The sequence below is a fragment of the Callorhinus ursinus genome, unplaced genomic scaffold, assembly GCF_003265705.2.
Source record: "Callorhinus ursinus isolate GAN/ISIS: 27379988/994484 unplaced genomic scaffold, GSC_fseal_2.0 scaffold6, whole genome shotgun sequence".
NCBI lineage: Eukaryota > Metazoa > Chordata > Mammalia > Carnivora > Otariidae > Callorhinus > Callorhinus ursinus.
The window spans coordinates 35,536,876-35,562,338 of record NW_027397068.1 but is presented as its reverse complement, the minus strand read 5'-3'; the positions used below and the strand labels follow the sequence as shown (position 1 = coordinate 35,562,338).

At 37.6% G+C, this 25,463-nt stretch overlaps 1 protein-coding gene across 1 annotated transcript in view; it reads right to left on the bottom strand.

The window, feature by feature from the left end:
- Positions 1 to 1,948: 1,948 nt before the first annotated feature.
- The window catches only part of RFX6 (regulatory factor X6), a 56,534-nt gene continuing 33,019 nt past the window's right edge, over positions 1,949 to 25,463 (bottom strand). Inside the window, exons 7-19 of the mRNA XM_025860729.2 lie at positions 24,041 to 24,148; positions 19,850 to 19,927; positions 19,620 to 19,733; positions 18,046 to 18,095; positions 15,895 to 16,054; positions 14,873 to 15,017; positions 13,361 to 13,470; positions 12,305 to 12,422; positions 10,179 to 10,301; positions 9,305 to 9,511; positions 7,442 to 7,954; positions 6,380 to 6,592; positions 1,949 to 2,706 (exon numbers count right to left, since the gene is read on the bottom strand). Coding sequence (XP_025716514.1) covers positions 2,531 to 2,706; positions 6,380 to 6,592; positions 7,442 to 7,954; positions 9,305 to 9,511; positions 10,179 to 10,301; positions 12,305 to 12,422; positions 13,361 to 13,470; positions 14,873 to 15,017; positions 15,895 to 16,054; positions 18,046 to 18,095; positions 19,620 to 19,733; positions 19,850 to 19,927; positions 24,041 to 24,148 — 2,115 coding nt within the window. The 3' untranslated portion in view covers positions 1,949 to 2,530. The remainder of the gene's footprint in view (positions 2,707 to 6,379; positions 6,593 to 7,441; positions 7,955 to 9,304; positions 9,512 to 10,178; positions 10,302 to 12,304; positions 12,423 to 13,360; positions 13,471 to 14,872; positions 15,018 to 15,894; positions 16,055 to 18,045; positions 18,096 to 19,619; positions 19,734 to 19,849; positions 19,928 to 24,040; positions 24,149 to 25,463) is intronic.

Genomic DNA, 25,463 nt, shown 5'->3' with positions numbered 1-25,463 from the left:
AATAATGAATGTAGCTGAAGGGCAGAAAGGTATTAAATGGTTCAAGCTGCTTCTAGGTAAAATTAAAGATGCTGTCACTCTTAATTCATGCAGGACTTGTACCGCCTCTCCAGTGGCATTTGGTATGGAAGATATTTTTATTTGTCACAAGGCTGGGTGAGGGGAGTGCTTTTGTATTTAGTGTTTGAGGGCTGGAGATACTCAATCTTATGCAATATGCATAATAGTCCTGCAAAACAGAGAACTGTCCCGCTTGAAATTCAATAGTGGCCACACTGAGAAAATTATTATATGTCTAATAAAGATAAACTCAAGTACCACTGCCTGGGGAAGAGAGAAAATTGGTCTTCTTGATGTCAAAATTTAGCACCTTGTCATCAGCTAGATGCACATGAAGCCCAGAGACAATGTTCACTTGTCTTCTGCACTTCTCCCTGCTCCAGATCGTTTTCCCTCAACTACAAAGGGGCTATCAATCTACGGTCAGCTATTTACACTGAAATGCTCTGCAAACAGGGTTAAGGAAAACTTTAGAGCCACTATTAACATATTCCTTTTCAATCCCTTATATCTAGTCAGTCGCCAATCCTTCATACTAAATGATGCTCATGCCTCTTTGAAATGATACTTGACCTCCTTTTTCTTGTTCCTTTCACTAGGCTTCCATGTGGTCTCTGAGCTTATCTGATGGACATCTGGATGAAACAGCTTCCAAAATAGCCATTCTTGGGCTAGTTCCTCTTCTGTCTGGTCTACCTCCCTTTCCAGCTGCTGCTGGCTGTTCCCTAAACATCACTTCTCCCATATTGCTTTTTACTCAAAAATCTTCAGTGAGCTTCTATTTCCTATCATCTCACCCCTTCATCATTACATCAGAATTTCGTAAAGGTATTGGCAGAGCTTTTTTACAGTCTTTGTATTTTCATTCTTGTCTTTTTCAACTTGTATTTTCCAATGTGTCTCCACAAAACAGATGCTGAATATATATATATATTTAATTACTATACAGTGGAAATTTGGTTCTTAATTTTCAAGACTTCTGTCCAAACATTTCTTAAAGCTATTTTGTTTTTTACTTCAGTCCAAGCCTTATTAATTTCACTCCCCTCTGTACTCTTACAACATTACTACAGCAAATAATAGAACATATATTGCTATTTCTCATGATTTGTTACTGTTGCAAAATTTTTCTGCTCAATTAATTAGCTCATAAACTACATGCTACTAAGCATGCTACTGAGCAAATGGTAGCAACACTCTGACAAGTCTACAATTCATTGTTTATTACTTGCTGAAAACAATTCCACAGTTTGTCTTCACCAAATTACATCATGATGTATAATGGGTATTTGGGGCTTACAAATCCTTTAAAAATGTACCTGGAGGTCACAGTAAAAACCAATCCTTAATACAAATAATCTAAGGCCTGTCGTGAGACTATAGGAAACGCCTGTGAAGTTAATGGAGGTTTGTCATTACAGGCCATGAGTCTTACAACAGACCTCTCAGCTAAGACATATGATAAAGAAAAAGAAACAGAGCTAGATAGATGGTGTATCAAATTCTATTAATTCATATGGAATGAATTCCTCACTTCTGAATTCAGATGATCCCTGAACACTCATTCACTCTGTTTCTAAGCCAAGTACTTGATGAAAGACTGTTTCCAAATCTGTAGAAGTTCCAACAGTCTATCAGCCACAATTTCCTTATATTTAAGTGCATGGATATGATAGGCAAATATTCTTGAATTATGATGTTTTGACCAACAAGCTTTAGTCTTTAATTCAATATCCAAAGGAGCTTTACCTGCAAATCCCAAGCATTCTTCAGAAATATTAATAGCTCTGAGAGCAATCGAGCCTTTAAAAATATTTTCATACTTTATTTCTTTCATTTCTTCTTATCTTTCTTAAATAAAGAGGGAAGGCATTTATAATCTCCGTTCAGTTACATAGAATTGGAATACTGCTATGTAACAAATCATCACACTAATGCACAGGATTGAAAGTCAAGCAACTTTGGTCTAGGCTGAATTGAATTAAGTCTTAACCCTGTAAACATTTCCATAGGAGGTAGAACATACACATTTGACTTTTGGTCAAATAAGGGATAGTAAACAATGGTTCCGAGACCCTAATAAGTTAAATTAAAGTTATTTTAAGGCATTAAATATTTTTTCCTTTTATGGACCAAAGATGAAAGCACACAGATCTTCAATAAATTAGGAGGCAAAATATTAAATCTTCATAGTTGAAATGTTTGCATCTTCAAAGCTCCACTGGTTCCACTTGATAATGTTTGAAACTATAATTAATAATGAGATCGCATTTCAAACAATTTGTGTGCAAAGCGAAGTCTGCAAGTATCTCCACTCATTATGGAGTTGTCCATGGTTTTGTATCAGTGACTTGAAAACACAATGTCCTCTCACTGTATATTCCATTTTCTTTACCCTGATGGCAATCTGAGTGAATAATATTTGAGCAGTACAGATTGTTGGTTTCATTCCCCACCCAACATTGTTGGTTTAAGTGCCTCCGGCTGCTGTTCCCATGAACACAGTGTTAATGGGTGGTAAAGAGGACACCATTTCTCTACCATTCGCTCCATGGGAATCCAGGGTCTCTTGAGCTGGATACTGATTGGAAGTTCCATACATACACTGAGATGAGGACGAAGGAATTGGTGTTTGCAAGCTGGATGCTGCAAGGGAAAATATAATCAGCAATTGAATATTGACTGATATGTTTTTTTCTTTACAAGTGCCACTCACATTAAGCCTCTATATTTATTTTTGCATTTATCACACATATCTGTGCTATTTTCCTAGAAATTGTTTTTTCTTCTACACATTTCATGAAGAAAACTCAATTTCAAACTTAAATTAAGAGACAACCTTATCACCCAAATATATCCCAAGTCTACCTCCTCGTTCCACCTACACTTCTTCCATTGTTCAAACCACCATCTTCATCACTTTCTTATACCACACACAAAAACAAACTCAAAATTAATGAGAGACCTAAATGTGAATCCAACAAAATCGCAGAGGAGAACACAGGCAGCAACCTCTGTGGCCTCGGCCACAGCAACTTCTTGCTAGACACGTCTCCAAAGGCAAGGGAAACAAAAGCAAAAATGAACTATTAAGACTTTATCAAGATGAAAAACTTTTCAACAGCAAAGGAAATGGTCCACAAAACTAAAAGACAACGGACAGAATGGGAGAAGATATTTGCAAATGACATATCAGATAAAGGGCTAGTATCTAAAATCTATAAAGAACTTACCAAATTCAACACCCAAAGAACAAATAATCCAGTCAAGAAATGGGTAGAAGACATGAACAGACATTTCTCCAAAGAAGACATCTTAATGGCCAACAGACACATGAAAAAATGCTCAACATCACTCGGCATCAGGGAAATACAAATCAAAACCACAATGAGATACCACCTCACACCCGTCAGAATGGCTAAAACTAACAACTCAGGAAACAACCAATGTTGGCAAGGATGTGGAGGAAAGGAATCTCCCTTACACTGTTGATGGGAATGCAAGCTGGTACAGCCACTTTGGAAAACACTATGGAAGTTCCTCTAAAAGTTAAAAATAGAGCTACCCTATGACCCAGCAATTGCACTACTAGATATTGATCCAAAGGATACAAACATAGTGATTCAAAGGGGCACCTGGACCCCAATGTTTATAGCAACAATGTCCACAAGAGCCAAACTATGGAAAGAGCCCAGATGTCCATTGACAGATGAATGGACAAAGAAGATGTGGCACACACACACACACACACACACACACACACACACACACACACAGAGGAATATTACTCAGCCATCAAAAAGAATGAAATCTTGCCATTTGCAACAATGTGGATGGAACTAAAGGGTATTAGGCTAAGCAAAATAAGTCCGTCAGAGAAAGACAAATATCATGATTCCACTCCTATTTGGAATTTAAGAAACAAAACAGATGAACATAGGGGAACGGATGAAAAAATAAAATAAGACAAAATCAGAGAGGGAGATAAACCATAAGCGACTCTTAACAATAGGAAACAAACTGAGGGTTGCTGGAGGGGAGGTGGGGGGGAATGGGGTAACTGGGTGATGGGCATTAAGGAGGGCCCTTGTAATGAGCACTGGGTGTTATATGCAACTGATGAATCACTAAAATCTACCGCGGAAACTAATAATACACTATATGTTAATCAATTTATTTTAAATACGAAACCTTAAAGAACAAAAACAAAAAACCACCATCTTCTCCTACCTGGACCAACACAGCAGCCTCCTCACTGGTCTCATGACCCCCCTCACCTTTGCCGCACCCTCTCATTCTGCAGGGAGCCGCCAGGATAATGTTGCTGAAGTGTACAGTACATCGTCACTCTTCTCAAATGCTACAGTGACTTCCCATTGTTCTTAGAACAGAATCCAAGCTCCTTGCCCTGGTTCACAACACCTTCTGTGAACTGGCTCTGTCCGCTGATTTATTTTACTCTACTGTCTTCATTCACTATGCTCAAAACACACTGGCCTTCTTTCTGCCCACTGAATTTTCCTTGTTCTCATTTCAGAGACTATGCACTTATCATTTCTTCTGCCTAGAACTCCACCATCAGACCTTCATGTCAATGCTTCCTTATCACTCAGCTTTCAACTCCAATATCTCTGCCTCAGGATTCCTTTCCCAACTATCTTACCAAAAGCAGTTTCTCCATAACTATTTGTCATTTTGCCCTATTTAACTGATTTCAGAGTACCCAACATTATCTTTTTAATGCATTTGTCTATTTATCTATTGCCTTATCTCTCCTTACTAGAATGTAAACTTCTTATAGGCAAGAACTCCATCCCAATCACCACTATACCCTCACGCCTAAAATGAAGTTCGGCACATAGTAGTAGGTTCTCAAGAATTTGACCAACTGGCTCTCTGACACTACTTTTCCTGCATGTATGGTTGCTGACTTCTCATTGCTGTTTTTCTCATTTTTCTAACTACCTACTCTGTCCCTGAAAACCAGTCTTTATAACTAAGGAAACAGACAGTGGGTCCTACCTTCCCTTGCACTCCTTACCCACCTACTCTAGTCCCTCTTTTCACTTAGAAGCCCTCTTTGCTATTTACTTGTAAGCCAGCTCTGTCAACTAAAGCTTAGAATCCATCCTACACCCAAGCTATGTTCCAGCAAAGCTTCCACTATCTCTACGAGTAAACAGAACTAATAGTAACAATAGCAACACGGTACATTTTAGTCTCACAGTGAGGAAACTTCCTGAAGTGGAATTTTCTGCTTCATTAGAGTAACCTAGAAGCAATGACCATCTGCAGATAGCATGAGATGAGCTGCCAGACTCTGCTCAAGGAGCATCTGTGATGGTCACAGGAAAGGAAGAAGTGCTTCCTATTGAGTTATTAGAAAAGCACACTGAGAGGGGAGAGATGGAATTTATCTCATTTTCCCTATGCTCCAGTTGGGTGTCAATGCCCTTGACTTATGCTAGCTTGAAATCTATTCCACTGGAAGATTTCAACCACCGCATAAAAGCATTAACATTCTGCCTTGATATTTACATGCATCTATACTTGTTTGTGATCCCTTATTAGTAATATGGGAAACTAAATCTATCCATATATTTTTGCCCCTTTTTTTCAACTCACTGATGTATGGAGTTCCTACTATGTAGCAGATACTTGGCTGGGTAGCTGCTGATGTATCTAGTACGTCACAGGATTTTCCCAGGGAGAGCAACCTGGTTGCAAGAAGATGCTAGGGGACTTCCCGGTAAACACACAGTTTTGCTAATTTTTACTTAAACTGTATGTAGCAAAACAATAAAAACAGCAACACTTTCTACAGAGATGTCTAATTACATATTACATATAATTGAGAAAATGACAGGAACCTCTATCACAAATCACCACTATTTTAAACCTGGAGTGATTTTAGGGTACTGCTGGAGAATACAGGGTCCAAATACACCTCTTGGCACTGCCCCTGGAGCCAACAGTGAACAAGAGAGTGTGAGAAAAAGACATCATTCTTGCCCTCGTAAAACTTAAGTCTTTTAGACTGCATCTGACGGGTTATATTTATTTTTTGCAAACATAAAAGGTGCCAGCTATTCTTTTTGAAAGAATAACAGACTTAGCATTAGGATGCACAGTGACATATATACTGGGAACTGGGAAGACCGTTACTAATACAAAAATAAGACTTGAGATCCAATGTGATGAATCACCTGTGGGAACACAAGTGCCCCGTTCACCTCAACAGTCACCCTCCAAAGTAAAACTACATACCTGAGGTTAACAGCTTTTGAAAATGTTTTTAAGAACTACTAAAATAATTTACCTACTACTGGAGTTCGACACGCAACTGAAGGTGATGTGTCTGCGTAAAACGAGCTGGTCTGCTTTCTACTACTGTCATCTAAAATGTTAAGTGGATCGTGGATGTCACTGTAGGGAGGCAGTGAGCGAACACTGCTGATGACGGACACATGTTGATTCACCATCGATCCAAGTCTATGAGACTCTGGGTAGTTTATGTTGCTTCCATAGTATCCTGTAACAGAAAATGTCAAGAATGTACCATTCACTTTCTACAAGGAATATTCCAGGAAGGAAAAAAAGGACCAGGTAATAGGGTAGAGCCCTAAAGATCCCATGTTATAAATATGACATTCACATCTCTATTTACTATAGAGTTGGATTCGTACCTGTATATGGATATGGTTCACTATGCTGGTTTTTTGTTTTTAAAAACACATAGGCATTATCCTATTGTTAAGTTTCAGATAAAAGAGTACACCTCTCTCATATTTTCCTCACTTAATTAACAAGATCTTCCTATAAAGAAAGAAACCACTAAAAACCTCTCACAAAGACTACACTACTTGTCAAATACCAATTTTATCTACAGATTTATGTTTCTGGAAGAAGGCCTGGCCTACACTTAGGAGAGAGGACACAGCCTGCTTTGGAGGCTGAAGAAGTCCACAGATCTTTCCAACTCCCTAAACTTTAGGTGTTTTATCAGACTAACAGGGGGCACTGTTTGGGTCCTAAACTGTAAGATCTGCTGCTAGTTCTCCAGAAGAAACATTATTCACTGGAAATATTTTCAAAGGACAAAACATTCTTATTTTGGGCTTATTCAGGGAGATCTCGAACATAGTTTGACATAAAATATTTTTTCATCATTTGTGGCATTTAGAAGGGCAACTTTAAAAAACCACAAGAATTAGGGACATGCTTGTATGTGGAAGAAATGAGCTCCAAGTGTCTAAGATTCCATGAGCTTTAGAAACTTTACATGGGATGACATGCTGCTCAGCAGAGCTGGAGCTCAATGTCTGATTTTGCCTTATTACCATCTCAAAAACTGGGAAAAATTCTTTAAAACTTTCGATACCATTAGGTGAACTAGGAGGCAATGCTGCTCCTTGACAGTTGGTCGCCCCTGTGTTGCTCAGGAAATTGAAGCTTCCTGTATTTAAAAACTGCATACTGTGTGAATCTTGGCTGTGTGAGGATGGTCCATAGCTGGAAGGTGGTCGAGAATTATATGGAGACCCAGCACAGCTGCCACTGAAGAAGTCTCTAGAAAGCTGCTGTTCACTCCAGGCCATGCATCGACCATGCTCAGAGCGATGAGGATAGAGTCCTGATGGGGGGTGAGGCTGTGCCCTAAACACAGTCTGATAGTTAGAGTTGGTTCCATAAAAGTCATGATTGGCTTGAGGATGGGTAGGATAAATGGACTCTGGGAATGATGAGCAGTGTGATGGCACTGACAGGACCGGGCCCACACTTGGAGGTCTCCCTGCCATTGGCCCCTGGTTAATGACGCTTCCTCGGCTTGCCATGGCTGGAGAAATGGGTGGTGTCATCAGATGACCAGTACTCTGGGAAAGCTCCATTTGACCTGGAAACAAATTCACAGAGCATTCACCAGCAGCATATTAAAGTAAATGGGCACACATCTTTAAAAATTATCCAAAAGGGAGGCGCCTGGGTGGCTCAGTCATTAAGCGTCTGCCTTCGGCTCAGGTCATGATCCCAGGGTCCTGGGATCGAGCCCCACATCGGGCTCCCTGCTCCGCGGGAAGCCTGCTTCTCTCTCTCCCACTCCCCCTGCTTGTGTTCCCTCTCTCGCTGTGTCTCTCTCTGTCAAATAAAAATAAATAAAAAATCTTTAAAAAAAATAAAAATTATCCAAAAGATGTATTAATATACTTTTTTCCAATTTGGTTCATTCCCACTGTCTAAAAATAACAGAACTGGGGAACACTGAAAACCTAGGTTTAAAAGATACCATCACAATAAGTAAGTAAGTAAATAAATAACATGATTGCAATGTATGTATATTTCACAACAGGGAAGACTTTTGGTGTTAGTAACTGTGGAAAAAAGTCTGGGATGTCTTCATGCTTCCATGGCTATGAAGATAGTTAGAGCTCAAGCTTGGGAAGGTCAAGGGATCTGCTCTTCACATTTCTCCATAATTAAAAACCAAGGTGAATGCTAAATGGTTTGATTTTTAGGGTAAAAGGAAAAGGCTATAAAGTCAAAATAACCACAGCTTCAGAGCAGCTGATTCAAACCATCAGGCAAACACCACTGATGAATGATGAGTTATGAATGCCACCAACTCCCTGGATGTCTGATTTTCCATTGGTAGAATTAGGCCCCTGAACTAAAAGGCCCTTTCAGGTTTAAAATTCTGTGTGTCCAATGAAGTTGTATCTATGAATTTCAGAAAAGACATAAGGCAAAAGCAGACTTAAAATATTATCTAGTAGTGAGTTCTAGCCACTAAACATTCAGATTGATACAAAGGGGACTCTAGACCAGAGAGGAAAATTGTTGTAATCGTTATCCCAAAGTGACCAAATCTACTTTTTAATGGAGGAGAAATAAAGTCTCCTCAAAAGCCAAAATACACTAGAAGCCCACTTTTTGACTCTCAAAACATCTTCAAGATTTCATATATACCAAATCCAATTTTTTCTTCCACCAAATGAAAATAACTTATTATTTGTATTTCCAACATAACTAAGCGAGCACGTCACAGTGTGGTACCTATGTTAATAATGGGATTGACAAAAATGTGAATGACAAATGCTGAAAGTCACAAAAAATATAAAACTTTAATAAAAGTTAGTAAAGACCAGCCTTTTTTATCCTTGGAATGGCTGGATGTTACCAGGTTTGAAGAAAGCAAAGGAACAGTCTCCTGAGAGATGGCGTAAAGCCCGAGTGTTTCACAGCGTACCTGTGAGTGGCATGGTGTCCGTATTCCCATCAGGGAATGGGTGCAGAGCAGAGGGTAAGCCTCCAGGATGACTGGATGACAGAGGAAGATAGGCTGTTTCCACATGGCTTTCATTCTTCACAGTGTCGCTGGAAACAGTGCTCCCTTTATTACGGTTGGCCAGAAAGCATGAACTTGGAGAAGCAGTGAAGGCAGCTTTACTTGCATCTGGAAAGATTTTTTTTTTAATGGGAAAGCTAACATCATTCCCATATTCCTAATAAATAAGCCCAAGAAAATGAAACTGAAAATGTTTTAGGGTTGTGTCATAAATCTGGAAACTCCAGAGAAATATCTTCCATGGGAAATAAGGCCGGCAGATCTTTGGTCATGGCAGTGGTGCTGGGGGTTTTGTGGTCATGGTTATCTGTACATTTGTGAGTGTCACGTGTGTTCTGAGGGGGCACTAAGGAATCCACACTGGAGTGGACAGTCTTCAAAATGCAAGTCATCACATCCCAAATAGACATGTTCTCTTCCTTCTCCAAATTCCTATAGAACTTATTTCTACACCATTCACAAGGTGGTATACCACAGGTGTTGTCTTGAATTATGGTTATTTTTTATTATAATCACCTCTCCACCTTCACTTCAATTCTCACAAGAACATCGATTTTATATCCTCCAGAGCTTCCAGCAAAGTTCCTTGACTACTCTATGTGCAAATGGTAGAGAGAAAACAATAGCGCTCCGATAGTGTTCATATCCTGAGTTGTGACATGCTTGGGAAAAAACCTCTGAGACTATTACAGACCCACTACACGTGTACTTACAAATTCTTACATTTAGGTTTAAAGAAAGAAATATGCAAAGCAAGATATACATTCTAAATTACCTGAATTCTTCATATACTTGTCCAATAAATTCTGTAACTCCTGCTCTTTGTCGTTATTGAACTGGGTCTCCATGGCGAGGAGAATGTATTCATCAAGAAGCATTCGGATCAAATGGAAAGAACCTTGTTGTGGATGGGAACGGGGAGAGGGCAATGTCAGATGAAAGGAGGGAGAGAAGGAGAAGGAGAGAGAGAGAGAGAAGTCGAGTTATCTTTGTGACCATCTCACAACACTTTCCAAGGAGCAACTGAAATCAACAAATACTTGTTGGACTTTAAATGACCTGCTAAGACCAACATGCTTAACTTGAGTCTCTAATCTTTCTGTGTACCGCCTGCTCAGCTTACTGTGTGTACTGTCCTGCCAGCTCTTTGGCCACTAATTACATCAAAGGAAAATACGGATGAAAGTGAGCCATGCTTTATGCTTTAAGAGGGCATACACTGGAGTGTGATAAGCTTTAACCTGGGGAGAATGAGCTCTACTCTGCTCTATTTCTGTTTACTTTGTACTAAATAATTAGACAATGGCCACCATGGTCTGAAAAAAGTATCAAGTAAGATGTCTTTCTAGCCTGAAACAAAGTTCTCTTTGGTTTGGACAAAAGCAAAGAGTCATTTTCATTTGGAAGTTGTCCTGGAAAACCTTAAGCTTCTTTGAACTATTCCACAGACTTCCCAACAAAAGTCTGGTTTCATCACAAAGTCAGGCTTCAATGTTGTGTATGTTAAGAAACCTTACATATAAGTAAGAGATTTCAAATAAAAGCCTCAAGATATTTTGTTCATCCTTCAGTGCAAGTTCACTGATTTTATCTAATTCCACTGAGAATTAAATAAAAACAACCTAGTTAACCATAACCTATTTATAATGTGAAGATTTCTTGCAAAGCAACTACTAAATGCAGAAGTACTGCCCATGAGCTAGCATTATAGTTGCAAAACTAAGAATCCCAGAAATTTAAGAAAACGAAGGTATTCAATTTTTGAAAGAGCTAACTTGACTCGATTTATTTCACAAGTCAAATCGATCAGGAGAGATGTTTCAGAAACATATGAGAGCATGACTTCTAAGCTGCTCTTTGATTCTTGGAGTGCAGCTATGTGGTTCCTGGAAAAGATGCAAAAATTTGCCATACTGCGATGAGTAATGCATCTTGAAAATAATGTACTAATTATTGTTTACTTGTTTGTTTAACAAAAAAAATTATCCAAGTACTGATGGCATGTAATGATAATAGCTGCTATTCATAAAATGTTCACCAGGTACTAGACTGTGCTTTTATAAATATCATCTCACTAAAGTGCCTATGCAACCCAATAAGAGCAATATTCATCCTCTTTTTTTAAGTGCTTCAAGTTTTTATTTAAACTCTAGTTAGTTAACATACAGCGTAATATTGGTTTCCAGAGTAGAATTTAGTGATTCATCACTTACATATAACACCCAGGGCTCAACACAACTAGTGCCCTCCTTAATATCCATCCCCCAGTTAGCCCACCCCCACCCACCTCCCCCCCCCGCCACCGCCAGCAACCCTCAGTTGTTCTATAGTTAAGAACATTCTATAGTTAAGAGTCTCTTATGGTTTGCTTCCCTCTCTCTCTTTTTTTCTTCCTTCCCCTATGTTCATCTGTTTTGGTTCTTAAATTCCACATATGAGTGGAATCATATGGTATTTGTCTTTCTCTGACTGACATTTCGCTTAGCATAATATACTCCAGCTCCATCCACATCGTTGCAGATGGCAAAATTTCATTCTCTTTTATGGCTGAGCAGTATTCCATTGTATATATACCACATCTTCCCTATCCATGCATCAGTCAATAGACATTTGGGCTCTTTCCGTAGTTTGGCGATTGTTGATAATACTGTTATAAATATTCATCCTCTTTACAGTGAGCAGAACAGCTTGGGTTAAAACCAAGCCAGAGAGAAGCAGTGTTAGGATTTAACTGCATGTGGTCTGACTCCGAAACCCAGGTTCATAACTACCATTCTCTACTGGCTCAATAGTCAGATTTAAGAAGTGACAGTCCTCCATGTTTAAAAACTGACAGGAACTGTGACTGGAGAGTGAATGATGTATTCAGGGAGGAAGAGCTTTATAAAGCACATGAGATACCAAAACTGGATGCATTGTTCAAGGTGAGGTTATGCATTACTCGAGCACCAAAAAAGCTCCACTTAAGCAGAAAGTCTTGAGCCCTCTTCTTTAATGATCTTCCATTTTGTTTGCTGGTCTACAAGTAAAGGAACAAAACAAAACTATAAAATCTGTCATCTCATTACTACATGCATCCGACACAAAATCAAGAGGTTGATAAGCTGTCTGACAAATGGACAGATGGCATGACATGCAATTTATTTTATCAGATCTAATGATCTGTCCAGGGATTTTAATGTTCATCTGTCTTTGTTATCATTTTTAAGGTTAATAGATCTTTATTCTGTATGGTTTTGTTACCTAACAGAATTGGACAACAAAATAAAATAATTCACAAAATAGTTTATCTCATTTTCCTTTGACAGAACTTTAAAAAGAACAGAAGGTGAAGTGTCAAAGAAGGGTTATATATTTCTGTGAATGATTAACTCTGACTTCTCTGGTCCTGAATGATAATCTGTTTTCCTTCCAGGAGAAAAAAAAAAGTCCCTACACTACAACTAGTTTCCTTGATATGGAATGGCTAACACCAACTAGTGATGGATCTATTTGCTCTTATTGCCTTGTTTCATGAGGGATGACTTGCATGTTAACAGAAGGAGCATATTAACAAAATACTGCACTCTCAGAATTTAAAAATGGAAATACTTAAAACCACTTTCTCTGTCAGCATTTATGAAAATTTACTGTTTAGAAAAGGGCCAAATCTTTCCAGTTTTTATCTTTCACTATTGATGTTACTCCGCTGTAACTTCATTGACTGACAGGGAAGGCACAGTGCCTTGTAGTCCTTTGTCAAGAAATGATAAATAGAACTGAATCTATGCCCAACACTCTCAAATCTGGCCTAGTCCTAATTTGGATATTTGGGCCACCTTAGCTGCAAGTCTTCAAAAACTTTTCAAAGCATTGTTACACACAATCACCCCTCCTCCATCATTCAAGAAATTATAGCCAGTTTAGCATTTACTATTAACAAAAATTCTATTTTGGGAATCTGTCATTGAAAAATACCTTAATAACTCTCTGCTCTACCACGGTATCCAACCATTCAATAAAAGCCTCCACTGTGGCATTCTTCTTAAGAAGATCTTTCAGTTCTTGGAACACTGTGATAGAGTCATCTACCATATTAAAACAAAACAAAACAAAACACGATATTACTCTACTTTGAACCCAAGAGAAAACCTAAAACTAGAAATCATTAAGAATTTTATAGCATAAAAGGGAAAGACAGATGAAATTAAATACATTAAAGGAATTATTTCATATCCTAAGAATAAATAACAAAAAATCCTTAACTTTTTACTCTTCAAAATTTTAATAATGATTGTATGTAGCTTGGTACATATTGAAATATAGGCTTATGTATTATATAAGTATGTATATACTGGGGAAGAGTAAGTTGTCATTTATAGTCGATTATTCATTCTAAATCCAAAGCTTTCATTAAATGCAACAGATTCACTGAAAACTGATGAATGAATGCTGATTTCCTGTTTTCTGACCTATCCTTTACCTTTAGCAAAAATTAAATTCTGCACTGTGAAACTGAGCCACTTACAGGAGTCATCTTTTATCTTGTAAAAGTTAAAGGGACCATTTAAGGCTATCATTTATTAAAGAGTTTGAAGTTTCCTGAATCCCAAAGGGTAATATAATTTTTGCTAGGAAACAGAAAACAAGGCTGAAGTTGGACCACCCCGGAGAGCAGCCCAGTATTTGTTCAACAGTCTATCAGAGGCTGCACTTCTCTTTTCAGAGAGAGGTTGGGGAAAGAGTGGGTTGCTATCCCTTGAAAACAGAGCCTGGTTGTCTAGTCATGCCTATTGCCTTGGTAAATTCTGCCAGATTGTCCAAACCTGGGCAGGGAATTTCTGCTTGGAAAACAGTATTGTGTTGAGATATCAGTTTGATATGCATCATATACCATATGAGGCTAAGAGTGTAAAACACAGGAAAATGTGTACGCATGTAATGTAAAACTGGAAGAAAACTGGGACGCCTCGGGGGTTCAGCCGGTTAAGCATCTGCCTTCGGCTCAGGTCATGATCCCAGGGTCCTGGGATCGAGTCCCACATCAGGTGCTCAGTGGGGAGTCTGCTTACTCCCTCTGCCTGCAGCTCCCCCTGCTTGTGCTCTCTCTCTCTGACAAATAAATAAATAAAATAAAATAAAGTAAACAAACAAACAAACAAACAAAAAACTGGAAGAAAACTCACAACACTCAAAAACATTTCCGTTATTCCCAGGTTATTTCTAGGTAATGAGATTATGAATGGCTTTTATTTTCCTCCTAATATTTTCTATATTTTCCAGGTTTTCCACAATCTGTAGCTACAATTGTTTTTAAGTAGAGGACAATTTTTTAATTAAAAAAGTTTCTATAAACCAAGGTTTAGCAAACAGATATTTTGTAGTCTAAGGGGACTCCCACCCCCCACCCCCAACAAAGAGTTATCCAGCCCAAAACGTCAAACAGTGCCAAGGTTGGGAGACCCAACTCTAAACACAGAGAAGACTTACGTTCCGTGTAGATATCAGATTCAGTGTCTGTGCTGCCAGAAATGGTGAGAAGGGCCTGTGATCCAATACTATTCAAGTCAACTTTTTCAATATCAGATACCATGGAATTCACAACATGCTGGTCAAAGAGAGCTGGTCTGGCAATCTGCATGAAGAAAGTAAAAAGACACTAAACCATATTATTGATGGTCTATCTAAAGGAAAGCTTTGGCTACTAGAGAAATAGTTCCTTGAGAGAAGAATATCATAAATGTTTTATTTTAAAACTAAAAGCAATAGCTGAGACTCATGATCATTGTTAAAGCTTTGAAAACTATTTTTGAAGTTAGAAAATGAATTTTTTAATCCACGTTCATACAATAAGGATTTCACAATGTTATATTTCTTATCTGGAACTATCCCAACCAAGTCTTTTAAAATTTAGGGGACTAGAAATTTTCACAAAGCAAACAATCATTTGAGAGGAGGGGAAATATATTTTAACAATATACGAACATTAATTTAAGAATTACTTTTTTTCCTCCCTATTTAGGAAAACCAAATTAGTAGGTAGTTTAACATGTGTTGTTTGTGGATTTCACAACATCAAATATCACATGGGTGCAGTCCCCATACGTTAATTTTTATTAACTGGGTTCATGTAGCAGTTTTGCATTTTACATTGCATTCAGAAGTTTTGTGGTTTTTTTACTTTTCATCCTGAAATAATATTAAATTTACAAAAAAGCTGCAAAGATAGTGCAGAATATTTCCATATACTCCCCATTCGTCTTCTCCTAATATTATCATCATACTTAACCATTGTTTATTGCCCAAATCAGGAAATTAACATTGCTATAACACTGATAGTAATTCAAATTTCCATCAATTTTCCCACTAATGTCCTTTTTCTGTTCTAGCATTCACTCTGGGGTCTCAGATTGCATTTAATTGTTGCCCACTTGGTCTCCAATCTCTGAAAATTTCTTACTCTGCTACCAGATAACTCATTTTTTATATTGGTGCTTCAAATACCAACATACCTGAGCAAGGTGTAAAAAAGATGTTTGTCGTTTCAAGGAAGATACAAATCTTCGCACAATAGGTATCTTCTTATCGGTTAGAGCTTCTGGCAAATTTTCCAAGGATGAAACAACCCACTGTTCCCAATTTTTAGCAAAATTCCTTATATCTGCTAATAAGCTACACACATACACACACACACACACACAAAACACCAATGTTAAATGCTAGATTGCTTAAAATGCATTACATAAATGTAGTTTAATGGAGGTATACTGTTATTCTATGATTCCAAGAACATGACTTTGAAGTCATATAGATTCAGCCTACGTCTGCCATTTATCTCCTTGGTCAACATACTCAATCTCCTCAAGCTCTGGCTTCATTTATTAAATAGGAATAAGATTAGTATCTATGTCACAGGATTATTATGAGGACTGTGTAAAATAATTCATGGAAATTTCTCTGGTCAAACCTGGTGTGCAGAGGGTAATCAATAAATAATACCTTATTATTAACATTAGCTCATGGTTCTGTCATTTTCTATAAAATATTTCTGGGGAAATGTAAGTATGCACTTCATTTCACTTATCTTGGCTTCTTGAGAGACATCACAGAGGGATCAGTGTCATTTCAAGTATTTACTATTAGTTTCTAGTAACTGATTCTTATAGTCCAAATATAACTGTGGGATACATTATCAAAAAGGTACTATAGGACCCTATTTAGAAAATTGCAAATGTTCATTGTGCATACACACAAACATTTATATATAAACACAAAAACTTAAAAAGCAGTCAACAATCTACACACTATATCCCAACAAAACAGATCTAAATTTACATTTGGAATGGCGCATACGCAGGTGAGCAGTAACATAATACAGGAAAAAGAATAGAAGTGGAGTTCAACAGCCCTCAATTAAAATCCTGGCTATGCTTCTTACTAATTAACTGACTCTGGGCAAATAAATTAATTCCTCTGCTGCCAGGTTCCTCGTTTGTGAATATGTGATATAATAGTTACTGGGGAATAGTCTGACAGGTTGTGTTTTTAAAAAATCTCATTGTTCAATGATAAGGAATTGGTTAAATAAAGTATAGTATTTTTCAGGTGCTGGAAATCTATGCAGCCATTTCAAAAGATAATGTTGATCTGTATTTGTTGATATGAAAGATTTTCACAGTATGTCACACGAGTATATATACTATGGTCCCTTTTTTTTTAAAAATGTGTATATTTACAGGTATTCTTAGAAAAAGCCTATGAAATACTAACCTAACACATTAAGAATGTGGAGAAATTATGAGTTTTTAATGCATGTATGCATGTTTTTCATTTTCTACAAAGAACCAGGGGCATACTTAAGAGATAAATACATAAATAGTCACTTTCAGGTGGTTGTAGGAGTTAAGTGAAACAATTCATGTGGTCTCAAAGCCCATGATGTGTTTAATAAAGGCCAGCTATAATTACATCAGTTGCATGGCTGGACGTCTGCCACTAAGTAAGTGCAGCCATTCTGCTGTGATGTAGAAGTGTTTTGTTTTGTTTTTTAAGATTTTATTTATTTATTTGAAAGCGAGAGAGAACATGAGCAAGGCGGAGGGAGAGGCAGACTCTCCGCTGAGCAGGGAGCCCAATGCAGGACTCGATCCCAGGACCCTGAGATCATGACCTGAGCCGAAGACAGACGCTTAACTGACTGAGCCACCCAGGCGCCCCTGTGACATAGAGGTGTTAAGAGTACTTACTCCTTCATTAAAAGACAGTGGTAATTCTGTTACCCTACCTTCTGATTTTGCAATTAAGACCAAAGTTAATAATAAAGATAAAATAGTTCTTTAATTTTTATCATTGTGGTTATTTTCCATCAATTATCCCCATTTACATTCCTCTAGCCAGTTTCCACAAGGTCAATGACACGTAAATATTTATTTTTCACTTGGGCATCTCTCATATTAAAAGGATTTCAGGATGGTTCCATCAATTTTGTTCATTGAGGTTTGACTATAAGGATTGAAGCACATCATCTAGCTACTACAAAGGGACAGGAGCAGACAAATAAACTTGATAAACAAATGAATTTCTATTTAATGTTTTCCTTCAATATAATGGATAGGGCTAAACCCTACCCTAAGAAATTATCACATTTTATTGACTGAACCTACCTTTCAGGCATTTCTTGCATTGTTGCAGGAATGAGTACATCTGTAAGAACCTTAATCACAGCAAAAGAGAGTTAACATAAATCCTTACTTAGTATTTTTGTAGAAAGACACTTATTTGTCAATTACTTTTTAATTCCACCTTTCTAGAGAATAATATGTTAATTCATTTCTGGAAGTTATATTTTTATCTCTAAAATTAATGTATGTGTAAAGGGTGTATGTGTGTGTGTGTGTGTGTGTGTGTGTGTGTGTAAAAGGCGGGTGTGGGGATCCAGAAACATTGCAATACTAGGTTGAGCAAGCAACACTAATATACTGGGTCCAGAGAGTTAATTATCAGAACAGAAAAAATACTGAAAGAAAGGGCTAGACTGAGACCAAAACATTGATGAGATGGGTAGGACCTGAATGAGAACTGGTAGAAAGAAGAAATTAGGTAGTGCTGACTAATCCCAGCTCAGGAAAAACTAGACTAAGTAAAGGAAGTGGGGACCAAATAGGATATAAACAACGCAGACCCATGGGGCTGGCTGATAAACCGAGTGGTCCAGCTTGACAGAGGAGCAAGCGGTCTGGAGGAGAAGATATTTCAAAATGTGGGTAGACACTAATCTACAAAGGCCTGTATATCCTACCAGCAAAATGCACATGTATTCCATGTGTACGAGACAGTAATGTATATACCCAGTAGGTTAGTTACCAATGAATTGACCTTGGTAATCATGTGCTGTTTTATAGACTAAAAGCTGAACATTCTTTAAAGATGGAATGAAGATCTTGCAGAAACTCATTCTACTGTTCCTCCCTGGGAGGAGCTATGAGGAGGGAAACTTAGTTCATTTAAAGGTACTTAAACTCAGGACTTTTGTGTTGGACTAAAAAGAAACAGACCATTTGTAAAGTAAATAAATAAATAATATGTTTTAAAGAATATTTCTGGGAGGTACTGAATGACAGTCCATACAGATTTATCCAGATTGCAATGCAGTTTTCTCCCTCAGCTTGGACCTTACTGCTGCTCTAACTAGCGGTCAGACTACCAAGGAATTAGTGTCTCCCTCTTCCCAGATAAATGTTCGGCTAGAAGGCCAACCAGCTCATTTTTGTTCGTGATGTCTTCATGAACCTTCTGTAGACACATGCGGACTCTTACTTGGTTTGAGAACAGAAATTGACGTTAATGCATTAAAGCTAGAGATTTCCGGTATTTTTAAGTTGTTAATTCGATAAGAGTGGTTAATTCTGCTTTTCCCCCAGAACACCGATAGTGAAAAAGCCACTATGTTATTCACTCTGAAAACACCTTAAACAGTTAATAAAAATTAACTAGGTTTTCATGTATTATTAGTGAGTATGGGACATTTAGAATCATTCTTAACTGTAAGAAATTTTGTTTTCATGTAAATATACATTAAAATACACACCTATTAAATATTGCTTTCTCATCAGAAAAAAATAACATTGTATCTCCAGCCAGAAATTACAAATTTATTGAAAATATAATGGAAAAATGTAGACAGAATGCTCATTAAAACAATACATGGTTCGTGTTTAAGATACCCCAAAGAGCTTACCTTATAAAGAATTGAGTCACAAACACAGAAAATGTCAATGATAACAGGGTTTTCAAGCAGGGGAAGAAGATGATCAGGCATTCCTTGCCAAAAGTGTAATAAGAAATGCTGGATCTAGTTATAAAGCAAAAAGTATGTACATTAAGATTCTTCCTTAACACGAACTCATAAAGAACAGGATGAGAAATTACACATAATATGATCAGCAAAGCATTCTTTGTCACCCTTACCTCTTCAAAGTTTCCATTAATTGCATTGTCCAGGATGCACTGGCAGTGAGTTTTATACATCATTATGAGGGTATCAACCTATTTCAAGGAAGAAAACGCTTAACCAAAGAGTCCTTTCAACCCTGCCTTCATTTGTTTATGCATTCATTTGTTCATTCATTTATTTAGCATGCATTTTTTAAGCTCCTGTTATGTACCAGGCCTTGTGCTCAATGTCGAGGAATCAAAACCAAAGGCACAGTTCTATTTCCAGGAGCTTACTGCCTTGTGAAGGGAGAAAGTCACGCAAATAGACAATTACAATATAGTGTCATATGAACAATGAAAAAGGTGACTGTGCAGGGAGATGTGGGCCAAAGCAATGTTGCATTTTTCTACCTAATAAGCAGATTACCTTTGATTGCGGAAATAAATGTAAAATGGTAAAATATATCACCTCTTCATACAGTAGAAATAAGTGAGTGCTTGGGTAGTGTGGCATAGCTGTGAGAAGTCAGCTAAAATCCAGCGCCCAGTTCCCCTGCACTACAGTGCACAGGATGCTTGGTCTCTGAACCCTAAGCTTTTTCTCTTTAAGTCGGGTATGAATAGTATATTGCCCAGATTAAATAAGATATGATGCACATAGAGCAGTGCCTGGTACACGTAAGATCTTACTAAATGTTACCTGAAATTAGTAATATCAAATGACTCGAAAGTTTACCCAAAGAAGATTTGAACGGTGAGAGTCTGTTATGAAGAGTCTCTGTTTCCATGTTACCACAGACATTTGGATAGCATAGATAAAAAGTTGTAAACATATTCTAAAATGGATAGAACTAAATAGTATTTTAACAAACTAATAATATTCAAATTCAAATCTCATTATTTTATCAGCTAGAAATATGGCTACCTGTTGCTGGTTGTGTAGTCTAAGTGAACGAGAAGTTGGGCTTAGAGGTGACAGGTGTGAGCTTTGCCCATGGGCTACCTGGATTTGAAAACCAGCTCCGATCTGCCACTTACTAGCTATATGATGTCAAGCAAGCCACATAACATTTGCGTGTTTTACATTCCTCATCTGGAAAACGGAGATGATAATAACAGTAAATTTCTAATAAGACTGTTATGAGGACTAAACAAATTAACACAAGCAAAGTGGTTGGAATAATCCATAATACATGTTAAGAGATTGACCGCTGGAGCTAATTTTATCCCAACAGTATCTAGGGTGATGATGGTGACAGGAGTGTCCTCTCCAGCCTTTATCCCAACAGCCTAGTGACAGCACACATCTTGTGGTTTAGCTCAAGGCTATATCACAGTGACGTGCAAATTGCTAATCTCCCTGCAAGGAGGTATGCTGATTATAGGACACCTCTAGCGGAATATGTCACCATTGATGGAACTGAGACATGCTCTATACTTTAGACAATGATATCATATTTTTAGATAGGTTGCCAAGGCATATTTTCAAAATTAAGGATAAGGACCATATGAAAGATAGAAAGGAATTCATAATTACTGTCAAAAATTAACCCTTTGATCCCTGAAACCTACTGAAGTACAAGTAAGCTTTTATCCTCACTAGTATTTCCATTTATGTGTGTCAAAATTCCTTTATACACAAATCAGCAAAAGTTTTTAATCTTATTACTGGTACTACATTTATTTATTTAACATTTACATAGTTTTAGGATAATAAATTTTTATTGTAGCATACTCTTATTTCTAAACTTAATTTTGCTCAATTTTCTGAGACTAGACACCACATTTATAGAGCGGGCAGGAGCAGAGGCAAGGTTTATCTTGAGAAAAGTTAGTGAGGGGGGTGGGGGGTGGCAATTGTCTTGAGTGACACCATGATGAGGCAGAAAGTGGCCCAACCAATCCCCACCTCACTGGGATCAACTTCTCACTGGAAAGTCCCATCCTTTCTGCTTCAAGAAAGGAGGTGGGTAAAGTGCTTAGCTTCAGCCCCACCCCTCTTGCTAGAAACTGACAAGTTACCTGGGGAACTTGGCTACTGGCTAAGAAGATGAAAAGCAAGGTCCAGCTGTCTTCAAGGGACAAAGAGGAGTGTTAGTCCCTGGTGCTCATGATGAGGACCACTGGGAATGAACTTAGAAACCAAGGGTTATTTAAGCATCCTGATACCTGGGTGAGAAATGATCTACAGACTAGTTTTTCAAGTTGACAAGTAAGGAATTCCTTGGAGACTAGCAGAGAAACTGAAATAAACTATTGGAACATGTCCTCACTTCTCTTTTTCTCTTTGTTGCTCTTCCCATCCCCCTCTCTCTCACCAGGAATATTTACACAGCAAACATCTTCATGGTATGTTTGCATGTAAGCCATTCTCTCCACAAAGGGGACCCAACAATGCCCTCCCCAGAGAACCATGTTCCCTGGACTGTCACTGATTTCCACAGGTTTCCCCACAGACTGCCACATGTTAATATGTACTGGAGATGTCTCAAATCCGAAGTCATAATATCACATAATATCTATAAGGTTAAAAAAATGAGACTTGCTTGGAATCAGCATCTGAGAATTATCTTCAATATTTTGCCTATTCTTTTTTTTAAGATTTTTTTTAATTCATTTTTAGAGAGAGAGACAGAGAGAGCATAAGCAGAGGGAGAAACAGAGGGAGAGGGAGAAGCAGACTCCCCACTGAGCCGGGAGCCTGACGTGGGGCTCAACGTGGGGCTCGATCCCACGACTGGGAGATCATGACCTGAGCCGAAGGCAGACGCTTAACCATCTGAGCCACCCAGGCGCCCCTATTTTGCCTCTTCTTAACAGGAACAGTAAGTCATCAGAATGGACCTCGGAAGTTACTGTGTATCTTTACTTATCTGTCAATAGATCTTTTTATCAATGTGTTATTTTTACTGCCAGTTTCCACAGAAAGCCCACTACTAAAGGAATCAGTTGGACGTTAGTTACTCATATTCCTCTTGAGGTGCTGTCTTTGCACCTCAAGAATATGAACTGACTTAACATATATTAAAGATATTTTCCTGGGGCGTCTGGGTGGCTCAGTCATTCAGCATCTGCCTTCGGCTCAGGTCATGGTCCCAGGGTCCTGGGATCGAGCCCCACATTGGGCTCCCTGCTCCGCGGGAAGCCTGCTTCTCCCTCTCCCACTCCCCCTGCCTGCGTTCCCTCTCTCCCTGTGTCTCTCTCTGTCAAATAAATAAATAAAATCTTTAAAAAAAAAAGATATTTTCCTTAAGGGGCACCTGGGTGACAGTTGGTTAAATGTCCAGCTCTTGGATTCCTCTCAGGTCATGATCTCAGGGTTGTGATATCAACCCTGGGACAGGCCTCACCCCTGGCTCCCCACTCAGTGCATAGTCTGCTTGAGATTTTCTCTCCCTCTCCCTTTGCCCCTTCCCCCTGCTCATGCACTTTCTCTCTCTCTAAAATAAGAAAATAAATCTTTTTTAAAAAGATATTTTCCTTAAGTACTAATGAAAAATTAACTTTGGTTTAAGAAGAATGTAGAAATCATTATACCCTGATTTAATACTACTAGCAGGAGCTATTAGTCATTCAGTAGATACTTAGCAAATGACTTTAGAAGTTCAGAAATAGAGGAGGCTTTGCTCTTAGATTTTATTATATAAACATTGAAAAGTCACATTGAGGATTATTTATAAACTGAATCCTATGAAACTGTTTCTTCCTTAACTTTCAAAAAAAATTGCAAATATATAAGGGAACACAGAATTTTCAAATGGAAAGGAACTTTTATCAAGCTCTATACAGTCCTTGCATTCATCTAGGTATCTCTCCCTCAACGCTTGGAAAAAATTCTGTCCTAGAGAAATGTCTGATGACTATTTACTGAAACTATACGAAGCTAATCAAAAACATAAAGCTTATAATTAAAGAAATTGCATGTGATAGACACATTCTAGTATTTTCTTCCTTGATACTGAGTTTTAAATAAAAAGTAATCTTTACTCTTTTGAGGTTTATTTTACAAACTTCTGATTACATACTATCATGGAGATGGTAAATAATTAATTGTAAAGTGTTTAATCAATGTTAGTAAACATTTTTCCCTCCTATAAATCAGTCAATTATGTGTGATTATGCAGATTTCTGACTGCTTCCTGCAAGTGCCATGAGATTCCCAGCAAACTGAGATATGGAAACAACATATCAGAAAATCAATAGAGAAGTATCTTTAATTGATACCTTGTCTTTAGAAATGCATCCTTGGTACACAAGGTGTTGAGCACTGGGGAATTCTGGAAGGAGTGTTCCAGTTTTTGAACTTAGTGAATATTTACGAGTGAAGCCACCCTATAATTGGAAAAATGAAAAGAAATAAATCATGATCAACTATTTGGTTCCAAAGTATATTTCTAATAAAATAGAAACCCACAATTTAAACAACTTTGCCTATTACTTTGGATTTTAGTTTTGAATATCTGTCAGTTTGCACAACTTTTAGAAATTTAATTTTAGTTCACATTCGTTAATGGCATAAATTTTGAAAGATCCACTTTTAGAACTGTTGAAATTATTTTAACTATAAGAGGATCAAGGATTGCCAAATCCATTTATGGATTACCAAATCCTTTATGGATTAAGTAAACAAGATGATAAGAAGTTAACCAATTTATGTAGTCTCAGAAATAATTAGTGGTAGAATTGTGAATGGAGTTTAAGTCTTCTGATTCCCAAATTAGTATCCTGGACTTTCTCACCTCAACCTTCCCCCATCCTAAATTTAGTTATGTGTTTTTCTTTTGAATCCCTTGGCAGGGGGGAAGTACACCTCTGGTAGTTTTCAGAAAATTAGAAAAAGTGACAAAAGACAAAAATATATAATGTTGCAGGATTGACATACCTGCAAAAAATCCACACAGAAAGGGAGAATGCATATTTGTGACAGAACCAGAGCCTCAGCAAATCAGTCTCCCCAGGTCATAACTGCTCGTTCCTGCCCCTCAAATAAAATTTTAACAAACTGATCTCTAATCAAATGTTTGAGCAAAGAATGAAATTGTGACTATGGTTAAGGAAGTAAGGTATTCCTGGCAAGGACAAAATTTCATTCTTTCTCATAGTTTTCCTATATTTTCTTCTAGAGTTTTTGTGTTTCTTTGTCTCTGTCATATTGAACATTTAATACTTATATAAGTTGGGTTCCTACCCTGCTTTATCATTCCCAACCTTTGTAGACTTGCAGACTTACATGCTAAATCCGGGAGAAGTTGGGAGGACTTCTCAGTCCTTAAAGCAGATATTTTAGATATTTTGATTTCTTATTGACTGATTTGATATAAACTTTCCAAAGATTTTATATTAAAAGTGCAGTAGAAATATATTTCTTTCAGGTTAGGTTTTAGTTTTCATCCTTGCTACCCTCCATTTTCAAGTATGGATAGAGAAGGCCTATCCTGATTAAATAATTTTTAAGAAATTAATAAAGAACTACTACATACATGATTAACTATCATGAACTAATATATTAGCACAGTTTATCCCAATCCACTCTATTTAATTAGTCTTAATAATTCAAGATATGCACTCAAATTCTAATTTTAGGAAAGTTTACACCTTTTTCTTATACCTTTTCTCATGGGTGGAAAATCATGTTTATTTGTCCCAA